Source organism: Carassius carassius, chromosome 31, assembly GCF_963082965.1.
Source record: "Carassius carassius chromosome 31, fCarCar2.1, whole genome shotgun sequence".
Lineage (NCBI taxonomy): Eukaryota > Metazoa > Chordata > Actinopteri > Cypriniformes > Cyprinidae > Carassius > Carassius carassius.
In genome coordinates this window covers 388,246-402,860 of record NC_081785.1, presented here as the reverse complement: position 1 = coordinate 402,860, position 14,615 = coordinate 388,246, and the positions used below count along the sequence as shown (strand labels likewise).

Genomic DNA, 14,615 nt, shown 5'->3' with positions numbered 1-14,615 from the left:
ATTCTGTTTTTTTTTTGTGATAATTTCTAACAATCTGTAGTATTTATGTATATTTGTGTATATTTTGAAGTACATTCTGTTTGTTTGTTTACTATTTGTTCATTATATATAGACATTTTATTTCTCTTTCTTTGTTATCCCACTGATATAGTGCCCTATATATATATATTTAATTTTATTTTTACTTAATTATTGATTTTCTTTTTTCATTTTTATTTCTTATTGTATTAAAAAAAAAAAAAAAAAAAAAATATATATATATATATATATATATATATATATATATATATATATTTTTTTTTTTCACACGGGTAATTGCTGATTGTTTGTCTTCGATATGTCATGTTTAAACGATGTTACAACAATAAAAATTTGATAACAAAAAAAAGACTTGAGCTTGTATAAAGTATACAATTTTTATTTACCTTTTTGTATATGTATTTTTAAATCATTTTTGTGTAAATGATTTGTAGAAAATAAATGAATCGGAATAACAGCTTCATGTTATGGAACACTTGAGTTAAACTTAGACTCAATTAGTGGTCGACCGATATGTGTTTTTTGACAGCCGATGCCGATATCTTGGAAAGCAGGGGGTCCGATATAATTGTTTTAATTATTATTATTATTTAAGAAATTTGAAATAATTTGACTGGCTTAAAAAATAAATGTGTAACATAAACATACTTTATATGACAGTATTTTTCACAAATAAATAAATATTTAATAAAATGTACTTTAAAAAAAGCAAATACTCTCATCAACAGGGCACTCAGTATTCTGGGAAGTCTGTGTGCATTGGGAATCATATTTTTCAAATAAAGGTAACACTCACGAGAAAGTATTATAATGTTTGCCTAGAGTTTGGCCAAAAATTTACATTCACTGAAAATGTACCGAATTTGGAGAAAACCATCACTTGCTCAGCAGTGGAACCAAAAGCTGTTTAGACTCTCATTCTGATGGCACCCATTCACTGGGTGTGCAAGTGATGCAATGCTACATTTCTCTAAATCTGATGAAGAAACAAACTCCTCAATATCTTGGATGACCTGAGGGTGAACACATTCTGGCTTATTTTCATTTTTAGTAAACTATTGCTTTAAACCCAAACATATATCCCGCGACCTGCCAAAATTTTCCATGGGCAAGTCAAAAATCAAAAGAAAAAAGCAGTGCAATTTAAGTAAAAAAAAAAAAAAAAATACATTAGTAAAGTGGAACTGAAAGTATTTGTTGTACTGAATTTTATTTATTGTGTGCAGAAAGGACGATGTATTACTGAATGTTAGTAATGAGGATGAGATTTCTTTCACCTGACCATTGTGAGAATTTGAGGCAAAATGCTTAATTGTTCTGAAAAAAGGCAGAAAGGTTTAATTGTCCTAGAATCGGCTAAAATATAAAACTATATTATTATTATTACTTTTTCTTTTTTTTTCTGTTGATTTCGGGCTGAAATATGATAAAAAATGTTCTTGTTAAGAGTCACTCCCTCTACTCAGTTCTGACTTGTGCCTAAAACAATAGCAGTGTGTTCTTGTTGGGTTTTGGCTAAACTGTAAATTAAAATATTTTTTTGTTGCGAAGGGCAATCACTTTTTCACATGATACTGTGCATCTGAATATCATGAAACATTCATTTAAAAAACTGAACATATCCACAGGTTGAGCTCCTTCAACACAATGGTTTAATCAGCATTTATCCGTCATTACTATGAGGTAAAAGTCATTTAAGTGTTTTGGAGTAAACGGTTGTAAAAGCACAATGTCGGTCTTAAACCTTTTCATAATTCATGTTGAGTTTTGTTGGGTTAGCTTTAGACGAACTGCTGCGGTGTTTGAGGTTTGCTGATGTGAGTGGACAATGATCAGTGTTCATCTGAACTGGAAAAACAAACTTAAAGACAATTAATGAACAAAGCTGAAAACTGGACTGTAAAAGCCCTTCTCAGAGCTGCTTTTTGGAAAACATGTATATTAATTAGCAGATACTGTTTATATTGGTGATTTTAAATTTTAGTAACTTTTTTAACCAGATTACATTTGAAGCTAATAAAACTTCTGTTCACCCCGGATTCTCATCTGTTTTGGTTGTGTAGAGTGAGATCTCAGCCTCCGCCATTGCCACCATCATCATGAGTGATTTACAGCTGTCAGACTATCCTTTTGAAAGTTTGAAAGTTTTACACAGTACAGATATGCATTTACAAACTTACAGTAAAAATGTTTTTGTAGTATTATGCTATTATATTTACATTTACATTTAATCATTTAGCAGACGCTTTTATCCAAAGCGACTTACAAATGAGAACAATAGAAGCAGTCAGGTCAACAAGAGAACAACTACAGTATACAAGTGCCATGACAAGTCTCAATTAGTCTAGTATAGAGCACATAGTCAGTTTTTTTTATAAATGAAAAGTGCTAGTGTTAGTTGGTTAAGTGCAGGCAAAAAAGATGAGTCTTTAGAGGTTTCTTGAAAATGAGTAAAGACTCAGCTGTTCGATTTGAGATTGGGAGGTCATTCCACCAGCTGGGCACAGTCCAGGAAAAGGTCCGTGAGAGTGATTTTGAACTTCTTTGGGATGGCACCACAAGGCGTCGTTCACTTGCAGAACGCAAACTTCTGGAGGGCACATAAGATTTAACCAGTGAGTTTAGGTAAGTTGGTGCCGTGCCAGTGGTTGTCTTGTAGGCAAGCATCAGTACCTTGAATTTGATGCGAGCGGCTACTGGTAGCCAGTGTAACCTGATGAGGAGAGGAGTAACGTGAGCTTTTTTCGGCTCATTGAAGACAACCCTCGCTGCTGCATTCTGGATCAACTGCAGAGGCTTGACAGTACATGCAGGAAGGCCTGCCAGGAGAGCATTACAATAGTCCAGTCTGGAGAGAACAAGAGCTTGAACAAGAAGTTGGATGGCTTGCTCTGACAGGAAGGGTCTAATCTTCCTAATGTTGTATAAGGCAAACCTGCAGGACTGGGTCTTTGTAGCAATGTGGTCTGTGAAGCTTAACTGATGATCCATCACAACTCCTAGGTTTCTGGCTGTCCTAGAAGGAGTAATGGTTGATGAGCCCAGCTGTATAGAGATGTTGTGATGAAGCAATGGGTTAGCTGGAATCACCAGGAGTTCTGTCTTCGTAAGGTTAAGCTGAAGGTGATGGTCATTCATCCAGCTAGAAATGTCACTCTGACAGGCTGAAATGCGAGCAGCTACCGTCGGGTCATCTGGCTGGAATGAGAAGTAGAGTTGGGTGTCATCAGCGTAGCAGTGATAAGAAAAGCCATGATTCTGAATGACAGATCCTAATGATGTCATGTAGATGGAGAAGAGAAGTGGTCCAAGTACTGAGCCTTGAGGAACCCCAGTAGCAAGGTGGTATGCATTTGAAACATCACCCCTCCAAGACACACTGAAGGATCTGTCAGAGAGGTAGGACTTATCCCACAGGAGTGAAGTTCCAGAGATGCCCATCTTTCTGAGGGTGGACAGGAGAATCTGGTGATTAACAGTGTCAAAAGCAGCAGACAGGTCCAGTAAGATGAGTACCGAGGATTTTGAAGCTGCTCTTGCTAGTCGCAGGGCTTCAGTAACCAAGAGCAAAGCAGTCTCAGTTGAGTGGCCACTTTTGAAGTCAGATTGGTTGCTGTCCAGGAGGTTGTTCTGTACATGGAACATAGAAAGCAGGTTGAACACAGCTCGCTCAAGTGTCTTTGCAATGAATGGAAGAAGGGATACCGGTCTGTAGTTTTCAAGAAGCGCTGGATTTAGAGATGGTTTCTTGAGCAGTGGGCTTACCCGAGCCTGCTTGAATGCTGAGGGAAATGTTCCAGAGTGAAGAGAGGAGTTGATAATGTGAGTAAGCAAAGGTATGACTGAAGAAGAGATCGCTTGAAGGAGGTGAGTGGGAATCAAATCATCTTGACAGGAGGATGATTGGACAGGAGAAGTTTTGAGACGTCCATCTCTGAGAGTGGGGAGAAGGAGGAGAAAGAGGGTGCGTCGGTCATTGTGAAGTTGTCCTCAGTCTGCGGTGTGGAGAATTGGTCACTGATGGATCTTGTCTTATTTGTGAAGAAAGCTGCAAAGTCGTCTGCTGTAAGAGTCGATGGAGGAGGTGGTGGCGAAGGATTAAGAAGAGAAGAGAAAGTCTTGAAGAGTGTCCGAGTGTCACAATAGTTGTTAATTTTGTTGTGGTAGTAGGATGTTTTAGCCATGAAGACATTTGCAGAGAAGGAAGAGAGGAGAGACTGATAAACACTGAGGTCGGTAGAGTTTCTTGATTTCTGCCATTTCCTCTCTGCAGCCCTGAGTTTAGAGCGATGTTCACGGAGAACCTCAGACAGCCAGGGGGCAGATGGGGCGGTGCGTGCTGGTCTAGACAACAGTGGGCACAAGTTGTCCAAGGAAGATGTTAAAGTGGAGCAAAGAGTGTCCGTAGCGCTGTTCGTGTCCAGAGCAGAAAACTGAGAGAGTGCAGGAAGTGAGGATGAAACCACAGAAGTTAGGCGAGATGGAGAGAGTGAGCATAGGTTCCGTTGAAAGGTGACCTGCGTTGGAGTGTGAGGAACTTCAGGAGTAAGTGCTAGGTTAGCAGTAATGAGGAAGTGGTCTGAGGTGTGCAGTGGAGCAACTGAAGAGTTGTCCACAGAGCAACAGCGCGTGTAGATGAGGTCCAGTTGGTTGCCTTATTTGTGAGTCGCTGTAGTAGACACTAGCTTGAGATCAAATGAGGTGAGCAGAGTTTTGAAGTCAGCAGCCTGGGGCTTATCTAGGTGGATGTTGAAGTCACCAAGCAGTACCAGAGGAGTACCATCTTCAGGAAAGTTTGATAGCAGCACATCCAACTCCTCCAAGAAGTTTCCCAATTGACCTCGGGGACGATAAATGACCACAAAGAGGATTTTAACAGGGTGGGTTACAGTAATGGCATGTGATTCAAATGAACCAGTACCTGTAGGTGATGGCTGAAGATCAAATTTCCATTATTTTGATATAAGGAGACCCGTACCTCCACCCCTCCCAGTGGTACAAGGAGTGTGGGAACAAGTGAAATTAGTGGAGAGGGCTGCAGGGGTGGCAGTATCTTCAGGTTTGATCCAAGTCTCTGTCAGTGCCATGAGGTTGAGACCGGAATGAGTAGCAATAGAAGAAATGAAGTCTGCTTTGTTAACTGCAGACTGGCAGTTCCAGAGACCAACTGGAATAGAGAGCGTAGTAGTAGAGGTCAGAGGGACAGGCCGTAGGTTTGTCAGACAGGCCTTCCTGCGACGTACATAGCGTGCTCTCCGAGTGTTAGTAGTGATAGTAGAGATCTGAAAGCACGTAGTGACTACAAGTGTAAGAGATATTTGACAACAAGGTATACAAAAAGTAAAGAAAGAGGAGAAAAGCAATACTCAAGTGCCCTGTCGGTGTCCTTGCTCGGTAGAGTCGCGCAGGTAGAGTCGATTGTCTTTACACTCGTCGGTCTTCACACGAGGAGGGCTCACACGAGGGCTGCCACGGTGAAACCTAACGCTTTTGTATTTGCCTTATTACCTGTGATTGAAGTCAGCTGGCCATGCCTCACTATTTAGCAGATCGAAACAGGCAAACGCAAAACCAAGTGCCACTTTCAGCACGTATATGTAATACTATTATAGTATTAATTTAAGAAAATATTTTTATAAATATTTAAATTCATAATACTGATTTTTAATTAGCTTTCAAAATTTATATTTTCAGTTTGTTTTCTTTTCAATTTTAGTATTTTCTATTGCTTTAATTTATTTTCAAGCATTTATTTTTAGTTTAGTTTTAGTTGTTTTAGTATTAAATAAGTTTTGACAATTGTTTTTTAAAAAAAGTGACTACATGTATCTGTTTATGTTTCTTTAAAGTGTTAACAATTCAACTAATTCTGCAAATCAACCCATTTTATTGTTCTAAATATATAATTTATTAGGTAAATAATTCATTTATTTCACTTACATCTCCAATGTATCCCAGCAGCCACAAGAGAGCGACATGTTTCATGTGATTGTTTTGTGGATGCATCAAAATGTATTTCTGGAATAATCTTAAAGATGGATGGATTTTAAGAGAATCACAGTGTTGTCTCAGAACATCTAAAAAGTTTCAGTCACTGTTAGATGTGGAGACTTAATACATCTAAAATATGCATAGTTCCATAATCTTTCTAAAAAAAAAAATGAATAAATGTTGGCAATATACTGATGAATATCTTTCACTATGAAATCTCCAAACATTACATGGATTGACATGCACTGAAGTAAAAATAGAAAAAAAAAAAGAATAATTATGTTCCGGGCTGCTCGGTAGCTGCTTAGTCCCTCCCATTTTGCCAATTTACTAATATTTTCCTTTCTACTCATTTATATGAGTATTTAGGTATACATGATGTTACCATTATACATAGTGACTACACTAAAAACTAAACCAAAGATTATTAATTAATATTTATGATTATTAATCAATAATTTATGCCATTAACTACCTATAATGGACAAAATGTTGTGTCTCTTATAAAATAGTGAGCAAATGAAGATTAAAATCTCAGATTCACATGTAGCTTTCTAATGGTTAGTGATGTTCTTGACTTTTCTCATTTGGGGATGAATAAACTCTACAAGCCCAGAGGAGAATCAAAGTTAATCAATTAAGCTGAAAGGGGAGGAGCCACCTTAATTCAAAGCTCTACTAAATAGCAAAGCCAATAGTGATGTGCATTGGAGCATTGTGCCAAAGTTGGTTAGAATGGGCTTCTTGCAAGGTGTGTTAGTGTTGGTTGTGATTGTGGCTTTTGATCTGAAGAGTGCATTGGGAAGTTTGAAACACCGCCAAAGTCCAAGCAGCACAAAGCTGCAATCAGCTCCAGCTTCCAGAGGTCCTGCTCTTTCTTCTCAAGGGTTCTTGAATCCTTTCCAAAAGGCTTCTCAGTTTCAGAGTCTTGACTCCAGAAAATTTGCGCAGGACCCTCTTGGTCTTCAGGAGAAGCAGCTGTTGCAGGGTCCAGTCAAGCCTTTGGACTGGAAGTTTCCCATCGTTCCAGAGGTGCAACGTGAGTTGGCGGCAAACTTTCAGTTGAGGCAACCTGTGACTCCCAGAAGTGTGGCTGTGCAATGCAGTGAGAGCCGGGTTCATGTGGAGGTGAAGAAGGATCTGTTCAGTAATGGTCAACTGATCCAGCCATCTGGTTTGTCTATGGGAGGCTGTCCTGTTGTTGGTGAGGACTCTGCCTCTGGGGTGCTCATCTTTGAATATGAACTACAGGACTGCAATAGTGTGCTGATGGTAAGAACCGTTGTCTTACTGGATTAACCAATAAAAACAATGGCTCTTCATGAGTGTTAGTTGAATGTTAAACATCCACAGAACCTTTCAGTTTCTGAAAGCTGCTTTGGGGAACTGATGTTCTATGGCTGCTAGAAACACCCTTGAATCTTATTTTTAAGTGTAGTTGAACAGAACCCACTTGGTAAATCCCGTCTCTTGCAGATGACTGGGGATGAGCTCGTCTACACCTTTGCTCTTACCTACACCCCTGTGGCATTTGCTGGCACGCCAATTACCCGTACTGAGGGTGCAGTTGTTGGCATTCAATGCCACTATCAAAGGTAAGCGACTGACTGGATGTGTTAAGCAGGGTTCCTTGTGGTGTTGTAACTGGAAGACTGTTTATTTGGTATCTCCTTGAACTACAGGCTCCATAATGTGAGCAGTAATGCTTTGAGGCCAACTTGGGTTCCTTATGCTTCAATGGAGGTTGCCGAGGACGTCTTGGTGTTCTCCATGAACCTCATGATGGGTTTGTGTAGTTTCTTTAGATCTTAAGCCTTGTGAAATGAGGCTGTGCCTAAACCGTTCTTTCCTTTTGCAGATGACTGGGTCAATCAGAGGCCTTCAAATGTGTACTACTTGGGTGACATTATTAATATTGAGGCATCTGTGAAGGTGTACAACCACGTCCCCCTGCGTGTGTTTGTGGACCGCTGTGTGGCCACCCAAGTTCCTGATGTGACTTCTGTTCCAAGATATTCCTTCATTGAGAATCATGGGTAAAGTCCTGTCACTTGATTCTCTAGAACGGTTTAAGTTCGTTCAGTGAGCACTCGATCCCTGAGAATTGGGTTGAGTCAAGTGACCCTAGGTTCAGCTCTTCTTGGTAAGAGCTTTTGGCTTCGCTGAGAATGACTGACTGTCCCAATGTTCATCCTAAATGGTATGTGAGATTAAAATTTGTCTGATGCGTAGCTTGTTGAAAAGCGTCGGCCAGGGACTCCTGGTATTTCCATTTTAGGTTGCTTGGACCTGTGCGCACTCTAATGGCGTATGTTGCCCACAATCTTTTGTGCTCTGGCTAGAAATTGGTTCGCTCCAGGAACCCCTACTACAGCTTAAACCACAAACATTGACGCGGGCAACTGGCTGTAAACCCATTTTCACCCACTCTTTATCAGGTGCCTTGTGGATGCCAAGGCTACGGCTTCCAGCTCCCACTTCTTGCCTCGAACCCAGGAAGACAAAATCCGGTTCCAGCTGGAGGCTTTCATGTTCCAGGGAGGATCCAGTCCTTCTGTACGTACTATATTGACTGAATCTGAGTCCTCTTCCCATCTGCTCTGGTTTTGTGAACCCTTACCAGTGTCTCTTGCAGATCTACATAACGTGTACTGTGAAGGCCACTCTTGCTTCTGCACCCAGTGACGCTCTCCACAAATCCTGTTCCTTTTCCAACGGGTATGTTCATGCTGCTTAAGAACACTATGAAGCTGCCGTGTCTGATTTCCTTTCTTGTTGCAGGTGGCTTGCTGCTGATGGGAACCACCAGGTTTGTGCTTGCTGTGACTCCACATGTGGTCCTGATGGGGGAAGTGATGCTCCTATTGGGGGTAGGTAGCTGCTTCAAGATTGCTACTGACACTTCACGTGCTCTACTTGACTTGGGTATTTGCCTCTTAAATAGGTGTTCAGTGGGAAGGCAAGGCCTCACTCGGTCCTGTGATGGTTCAAGGGCGACAGAAGACTCTAGCTGGACTTCAATAAATGGGGGGTGGAAACCCTATTGCTGACTTTCAATAAATGCACAACCTTGTTCTTGCTTCTGCTCTTCTTGTCTAGTTTAAACACTCTGGGTTTGTGCTCTAAAGATGAGATTAATCTCATTGCTAGTTTTACTAGTTTCATCCTGTCTGAGATCATGATAGCTTGTGTGGAACATAACAAGGTACATGTGTCCTGTGCTTAGTGGCATGAGCGATTTAGTGCATTTAACCAGCTTTTCAGGGCAGAATGGTGACGGTTACCAGGGTAAAGGACATACACTGCTTACCACTGGCAGAAGTTTAATTGCTACACTTCTGCTTAAGCTTACAACCACACAGGTGTTAGTCTCTGCAGATGTCAGGATGTGACTGACTGGAATGGTTTATACTGCTTTTAGACCTAGTTTACACATTTAATATGGCGACATCACAGCCGAGAGGCATGGAAGGACAGAAATTGGTGCCGTTATGCAACTCTGGCACAACCATTTGTCTTAAAATTGTGAAATGGCATTTTCAGTGTTTCTTAATGTCTAGAGACATTAAACCCGACTGTACCTGAATGCCTCATTTACATCAAAATTAAATCTGGTGTATGGGGTTGCTTAATTCGTTTCACTGGAAGTACAATAGAAAAATGTTATAAAAAGAACGGTTTTTTATGAAAAAAACCGAACTGAAAGAAATTAAACTTACAAATGCAATAAAACTTATTACATTTAATAATTGATTAAAACGATTTAATTAAATCTTAATTTGAAACGTGATTAACAGGAAGAAAAAAATTTGTAATTTGTATGAATTACTAAAAGATTTGTTATGAAACGCTTCAAACCTAACTTCAAACACCTCTTTTTCCATTATTTTAATTTATTAATACATATTTATTTTTTTACATCCGTTTCTATTTTATGTACCTTAATACAACTTTTAAATTGTGAATGAATCAGTGTGAAAACAGCTTTATTACTAAAGACTTGAGCTCAAACTTAAAGATTAAAAATTATTGCATTTTAATTAACTATTATATTAAATGCTGTGTATTAAGTAAAATGTAATCTAATATAAAGTATACAATATATATTTTACCGTTTTGTATACAGATTTTCAAATCATTTTTGTGTAAATGATTTGTAGCAAATAAATCAATCTGATATCAGTGCAATAATATCTTCATGTTATGGAACACTTGAGTTAAACTTAGACTCAATTAGTGGTCAACCGATGTGTTTTTTGACAGCCGATGCCAATATCTTGGAAAGCAGGAGAGCCGATATAATTTTTAATTAAGTAATTTGAAATTTGACAATGCCTTAAAAAAAAATGTGTAACATAAACTTACTTTATATGACAGTATTTTTCACAAATATTTAATAAAAAATGTAATTTAAAAAAAGCAAATACTGTCATCAACAGGGCACTCAGTATTCTGGGAAGTCTGTGTGCATTGGGAATCATATTTTTCAAATACAGCCAGGGTAACACGAGAAAGTATTATAATGTTTGCCTCTCTATTACTAATAGGCTTAATATAATACTTTATGTATACATTAATTGTTCAACCGTTCTATTTGATTATTAGACCGACTTCTGTCTGTATTAGACAGAACTATTAGAGACGACAAACAAGAGTAAGATTTTTAAGCACTGTGTGCACTCAGACATTGCCGCTCTCAGCGCTGCCAAAATAAATTCCCGCCTCAAACACACCTGCCAAATAAAAAAACTTATCTGCCAATGCCGATATTTGAAAAATGCTAAATATCGGCCGATATATCGGCCTTGGCTATATATCGGTCGACCACTAGACTCAATTATTTAGTTATATTCTAATAGCCATTTACAATTTTGTAAAACTTTATCTCAAGCTCTTTGCATTATCGCTGTATGTGAAATCTGCTTTACAAATAAACATGGCGTACTTTGCTTATTAAATATTTCATAATTCAGAATCTAAATTTGGATTGGCCCCGTTCAAAACTGCTGTGAAATACTCCTGTTTTAATACTGACGTGTCGATGTTTCCTGACAGATGCTGGACGTCCCGACTGTTCTGAACTTGCTGCGGCAGCAACGCATGATGATGGTACAGACACTTTCACAGTACTCCTTCATTTACAAAGTCCTCATTCAGTTCCTGAGAAACTCCAGACTGATCTTTATACCGGGTTCCTCGTGGATTTTATTAGTTTACGCATGAAGTTTTAGCAAGCAAAAATTAAAATAGCGGACACAGTGTTTACTGAGATGTGAACTTCAGTCGATGGATGAATCTCATGAAAATCCCAGATTTTGTGTCAAAATTTGCTTAATATTTTGCTGAAATGCAAAAAAGGTTTGCTTTTCTGTATGCAACATGTTTGAATGCTCATGAGATTCACTCATTTGCATCATGGGATGGATATAACAGGGAGTTTGAAGTATCATGTCCAGTGTTACGCGGCATGTTCAAGCAATATTTTACAGTTTAACCCTACGAACGGGGTTTCAACCGGCTAACGCATCTCAAGTTTGAATGCTGCCAAAGACGGGAGGGTTTCTTTTCTGATCGCAGACACAACCTATGGTTAATTTACAATATGTATTAAAATTGTATATGAAAACTGTATTCTATATATAATAATCAGAAAGGCTTTCTCATTGCATTAGGGATGATTTTGTATTTTTGCAGCTCTTGTCACATTTCCACCTGCATTCGACAACCAGACACACCAAAGAGCATCACAGACTCGACTTTTGCATTGGAGTGAACAATAGTGTGGGTTTATTGTGAACGGTTAGTGACCTCATTATCTTAGACACACCAGCTATGATGGTTTACCAAAGAGATTTCAGCATATCGAGTTCTTTAAGTCTTAAAACACTGTGAAACTGCATAACCCATTCTGTTTGCAGAGGAACAGAAGGAGCAGAATGTGTCGAAGCAAATCATTAGGCCCTTTGTGTTTTAATTTGAATTGCATGCTGGTTATTTACAATAAAGCAGTACAGACAGATGCTACATTCCACCATAATGGTGCTGTTGCATGTTCTGAAAGAAAGAGTTTGGCCAAAAATTTACATTCACTGAAAATGTACCGAATTTGGAGAAAACCATCACTTGCTCAGCAGTGGAACCAAAAGCTGTTTAGACTCTCATTCTGACGGCACCCATTCACTGGGTGTGCAAGTGACGCAATGCTACATTGCTCTAAATCTGATGAAGAAACAAACTCCTCAGTATCTTGGATGACCTGAGGGTGAGCTCATTCTGGCTAATTTTTTTTTGCGTAGGTTTTTTTTTTTGCGATTTGCGTAGGACAATCACTTTTTCACATGATACTTGTAAAAGCACAATGTCGGTCTTAAACCTTTTCATAATTCATGTTGAGTTTTGTTGGGTTAGCTTTAGACGAACTGCTGCGGTGTTTGAGGTTTGCTGATGTGAGTGGACAATGATCAGTGTTCATCTGAACTGGAAAAACAAACTTAAAGACAATTAATGAACAAAGCTGAAAACTGGACTGTAAAAGCCCTTCTCAGAGCTGCTTTTTGGAAAACATGTATATTAATTAGCAGATACTGTTAATAATGGTGATTTTAAATGTTAGTAACTTTTTTAACCATATTACATTTGAAGCTAATAAAACTTCTGTTCACCCCGGATTCTCATCTGTTTTGGTTGTGTAGAGTGAGATCTCAGCCTCCGCCGTTGCCACCATCATCATGAGTTATTTACAGCTGGCAGAAGAGCTAAATTATATCCCATTGTAAACAACTATATTTTTCATTCAGAAAATAAATGTTCTAAATTGTTAAAGTAATGATTTGCGACTATCCTTTTGCAAGTTTTAAAGTTTTTACACAGTACAGATATGCACTGACAAACTTACAGTAAAAATGTTTTTGTAGTATTATGCGATTATATTTACATTTACATTTAATCATTTAGCAGACGCTTTTATCCAAAGCGACTTACAAATGAGAACAATAGCAGCAGTCAGGTCAACAAGAGAACAACTACAGTATACAAGTGCCATGACAAGTCTCACTTAGTCTAGTATAGAACACATAGCCCGTTTTTATTTTTTTATTTTTTTAAATGAAAAGACAGGAAAAGGAAAAGTGCTAGTGTTAGTTGGTGCTGGCAAAAAAGATGAGTCTTTAGATGTTTCTTGAAAATGAGTAAAGACTCAGCTGTACGAATTGAGATTGGGAGGTCATTCCACCAGCTGGGCACAGTCCAGGAAAAGGTCCGTGAGAGTGATTTTGAACTTCTTTGGGATGGCACCACAAGGCGTCGTTCACTTGCAGAACGCAAACTTCTGGAGGGCACATAAGATTTAACCAGTGAGTTTAGGTAAGTTGGTGCCGTGCCAGTGGTCGTCTTGTAGGCAAGCACCAGTACCTTGAATTTGATGCGAGCGGCTACTGGTAGCCAGTGTAACCTGATGAGGAGAGGAGTAACGTGAGCTTTTTTCTGCTCATTGAAGACAACCCTCGCTGCTGCATTCTGGATCTACTGCAGAGGCTTGACAGTACATGCAGGAAGGCCCGCCAGGAGAGCATTACAATAGTCCAGTCTGCAGAGAACAAGAGCTTGGGCAAGAAGTTGGGTTGCTTGCTCTGACAGGAAGGGTCTAATCTTCCTAATGTTGTATAAGGCAAACCTGCAGGACCGAGTCGTTGTAGCAATGTGGTCTGTGAAGCTTAACTGATGATCCATCACAACTCCTAGGTTTCTGGCTGTCCTAGAAGGAGTAATGGTTGATGAGCCCAGCTGTATAGAGAAGTTGTGATGAAGCAATGGGTTAGCTGGAATCACCAGGAGTTCTGTCTTCGTAAAGTTAAGCTTAAGGTAATGGTCACTCATCCAGCTAGAAATTTCACTCAGACAGCCTGAAATGCGAGCAGCTACCATCGGGTCATCTGGCTGGAATGAGAAGTAGAGTTGGGTGTCATCAGCGTAGCAGTGATAAGAAAAGCCATGATTCTGAATGACAGATCCTAATGATGTCATGTAGATGGAGAAGAGAAGTGGTCCAAGTACTGAGCCTTGAGGAACCCCAGTAGCAAGGTGGTGTGACTTTGAAACATCACCCCTCCAAGACACACTGAAGGATCTGTCAGAGAGGTAGGACATAACCCACAGGAGTGCAGTTCCAGAGATGCCCATCTTTCTGAGGGTGGACAGGAGTATCTGGTGATTAACAGTGTCAAAAGCAGCAGGCAGGTCCAGTAAGATGAGTACCGAGGATTTTGAAGCTGCTCTTGCTAGTTGCAGGGCTTCAGTAACCGAGAGCAAAGCAGTCTCAGTTGAGTGGCCACTTTTGAAGTCAGATTGGTTGCTGTCCAGGAGGTTGTTCTGTACAAGGAACATAGAAAGCTGGTTGAAAACAGCTCGCTGAAGTGTCTTTGCAATGAATGGAAGAAGGGATACCGGTCTGTAGTTTTCAAGAAGCGCTGGATTTAGAGATGGTTTCTTGAGCAGTGGGCTTACCTGAGCCTTCTTGAATGCTGAGGGAAATGTTCCAGAGTGAGGAGAGGAGTTGATAATGTGAGTAAGCGAAGGTATGACTGAAG

General features: G+C 39.5%; 1 protein-coding gene across 1 annotated transcript; it reads left to right on the top strand.

The window, feature by feature from the left end:
* The first annotated feature begins 6,747 nt into the window (after positions 1-6,747).
* LOC132111266 (zona pellucida sperm-binding protein 3-like) lies at positions 6,748-9,103 on the top strand. Its single transcript, XM_059518420.1, has 8 exons — positions 6,748-7,302; positions 7,507-7,625; positions 7,713-7,816; positions 7,889-8,066; positions 8,469-8,586; positions 8,666-8,748; positions 8,812-8,900; positions 8,975-9,103. Exons 1-8 carry the CDS (start codon positions 6,766-6,768, stop codon positions 9,052-9,054), a joined length of 1,308 nt encoding a protein of 435 aa, XP_059374403.1. The 5' UTR covers positions 6,748-6,765; the 3' UTR covers positions 9,055-9,103.
* Positions 9,104-14,615: the final 5,512 nt, after the last annotated feature.

What these genes read in the sequence shown, in the direction of transcription:
- LOC132111266 (XM_059518420.1), top strand. Translation starts at nt 6,766, where the DNA reads ATGGGCTTCTTGCAAGGTGTGTTAGTGTTGGTTGTGATTGTGGCTTTT. An exon ending in AGGGAGGATCCAGTCCTTCT is followed by an intron (nt 8,587 to 8,665) that starts GTACGTACTATA and finishes TGTCTCTTGCAG; the next exon opens with ATCTACATAACGTGTACTGT. An exon ending in TCCTGTTCCTTTTCCAACGG is followed by an intron (nt 8,749 to 8,811) that starts GTATGTTCATGC and finishes TTCTTGTTGCAG; the next exon opens with GTGGCTTGCTGCTGATGGGA.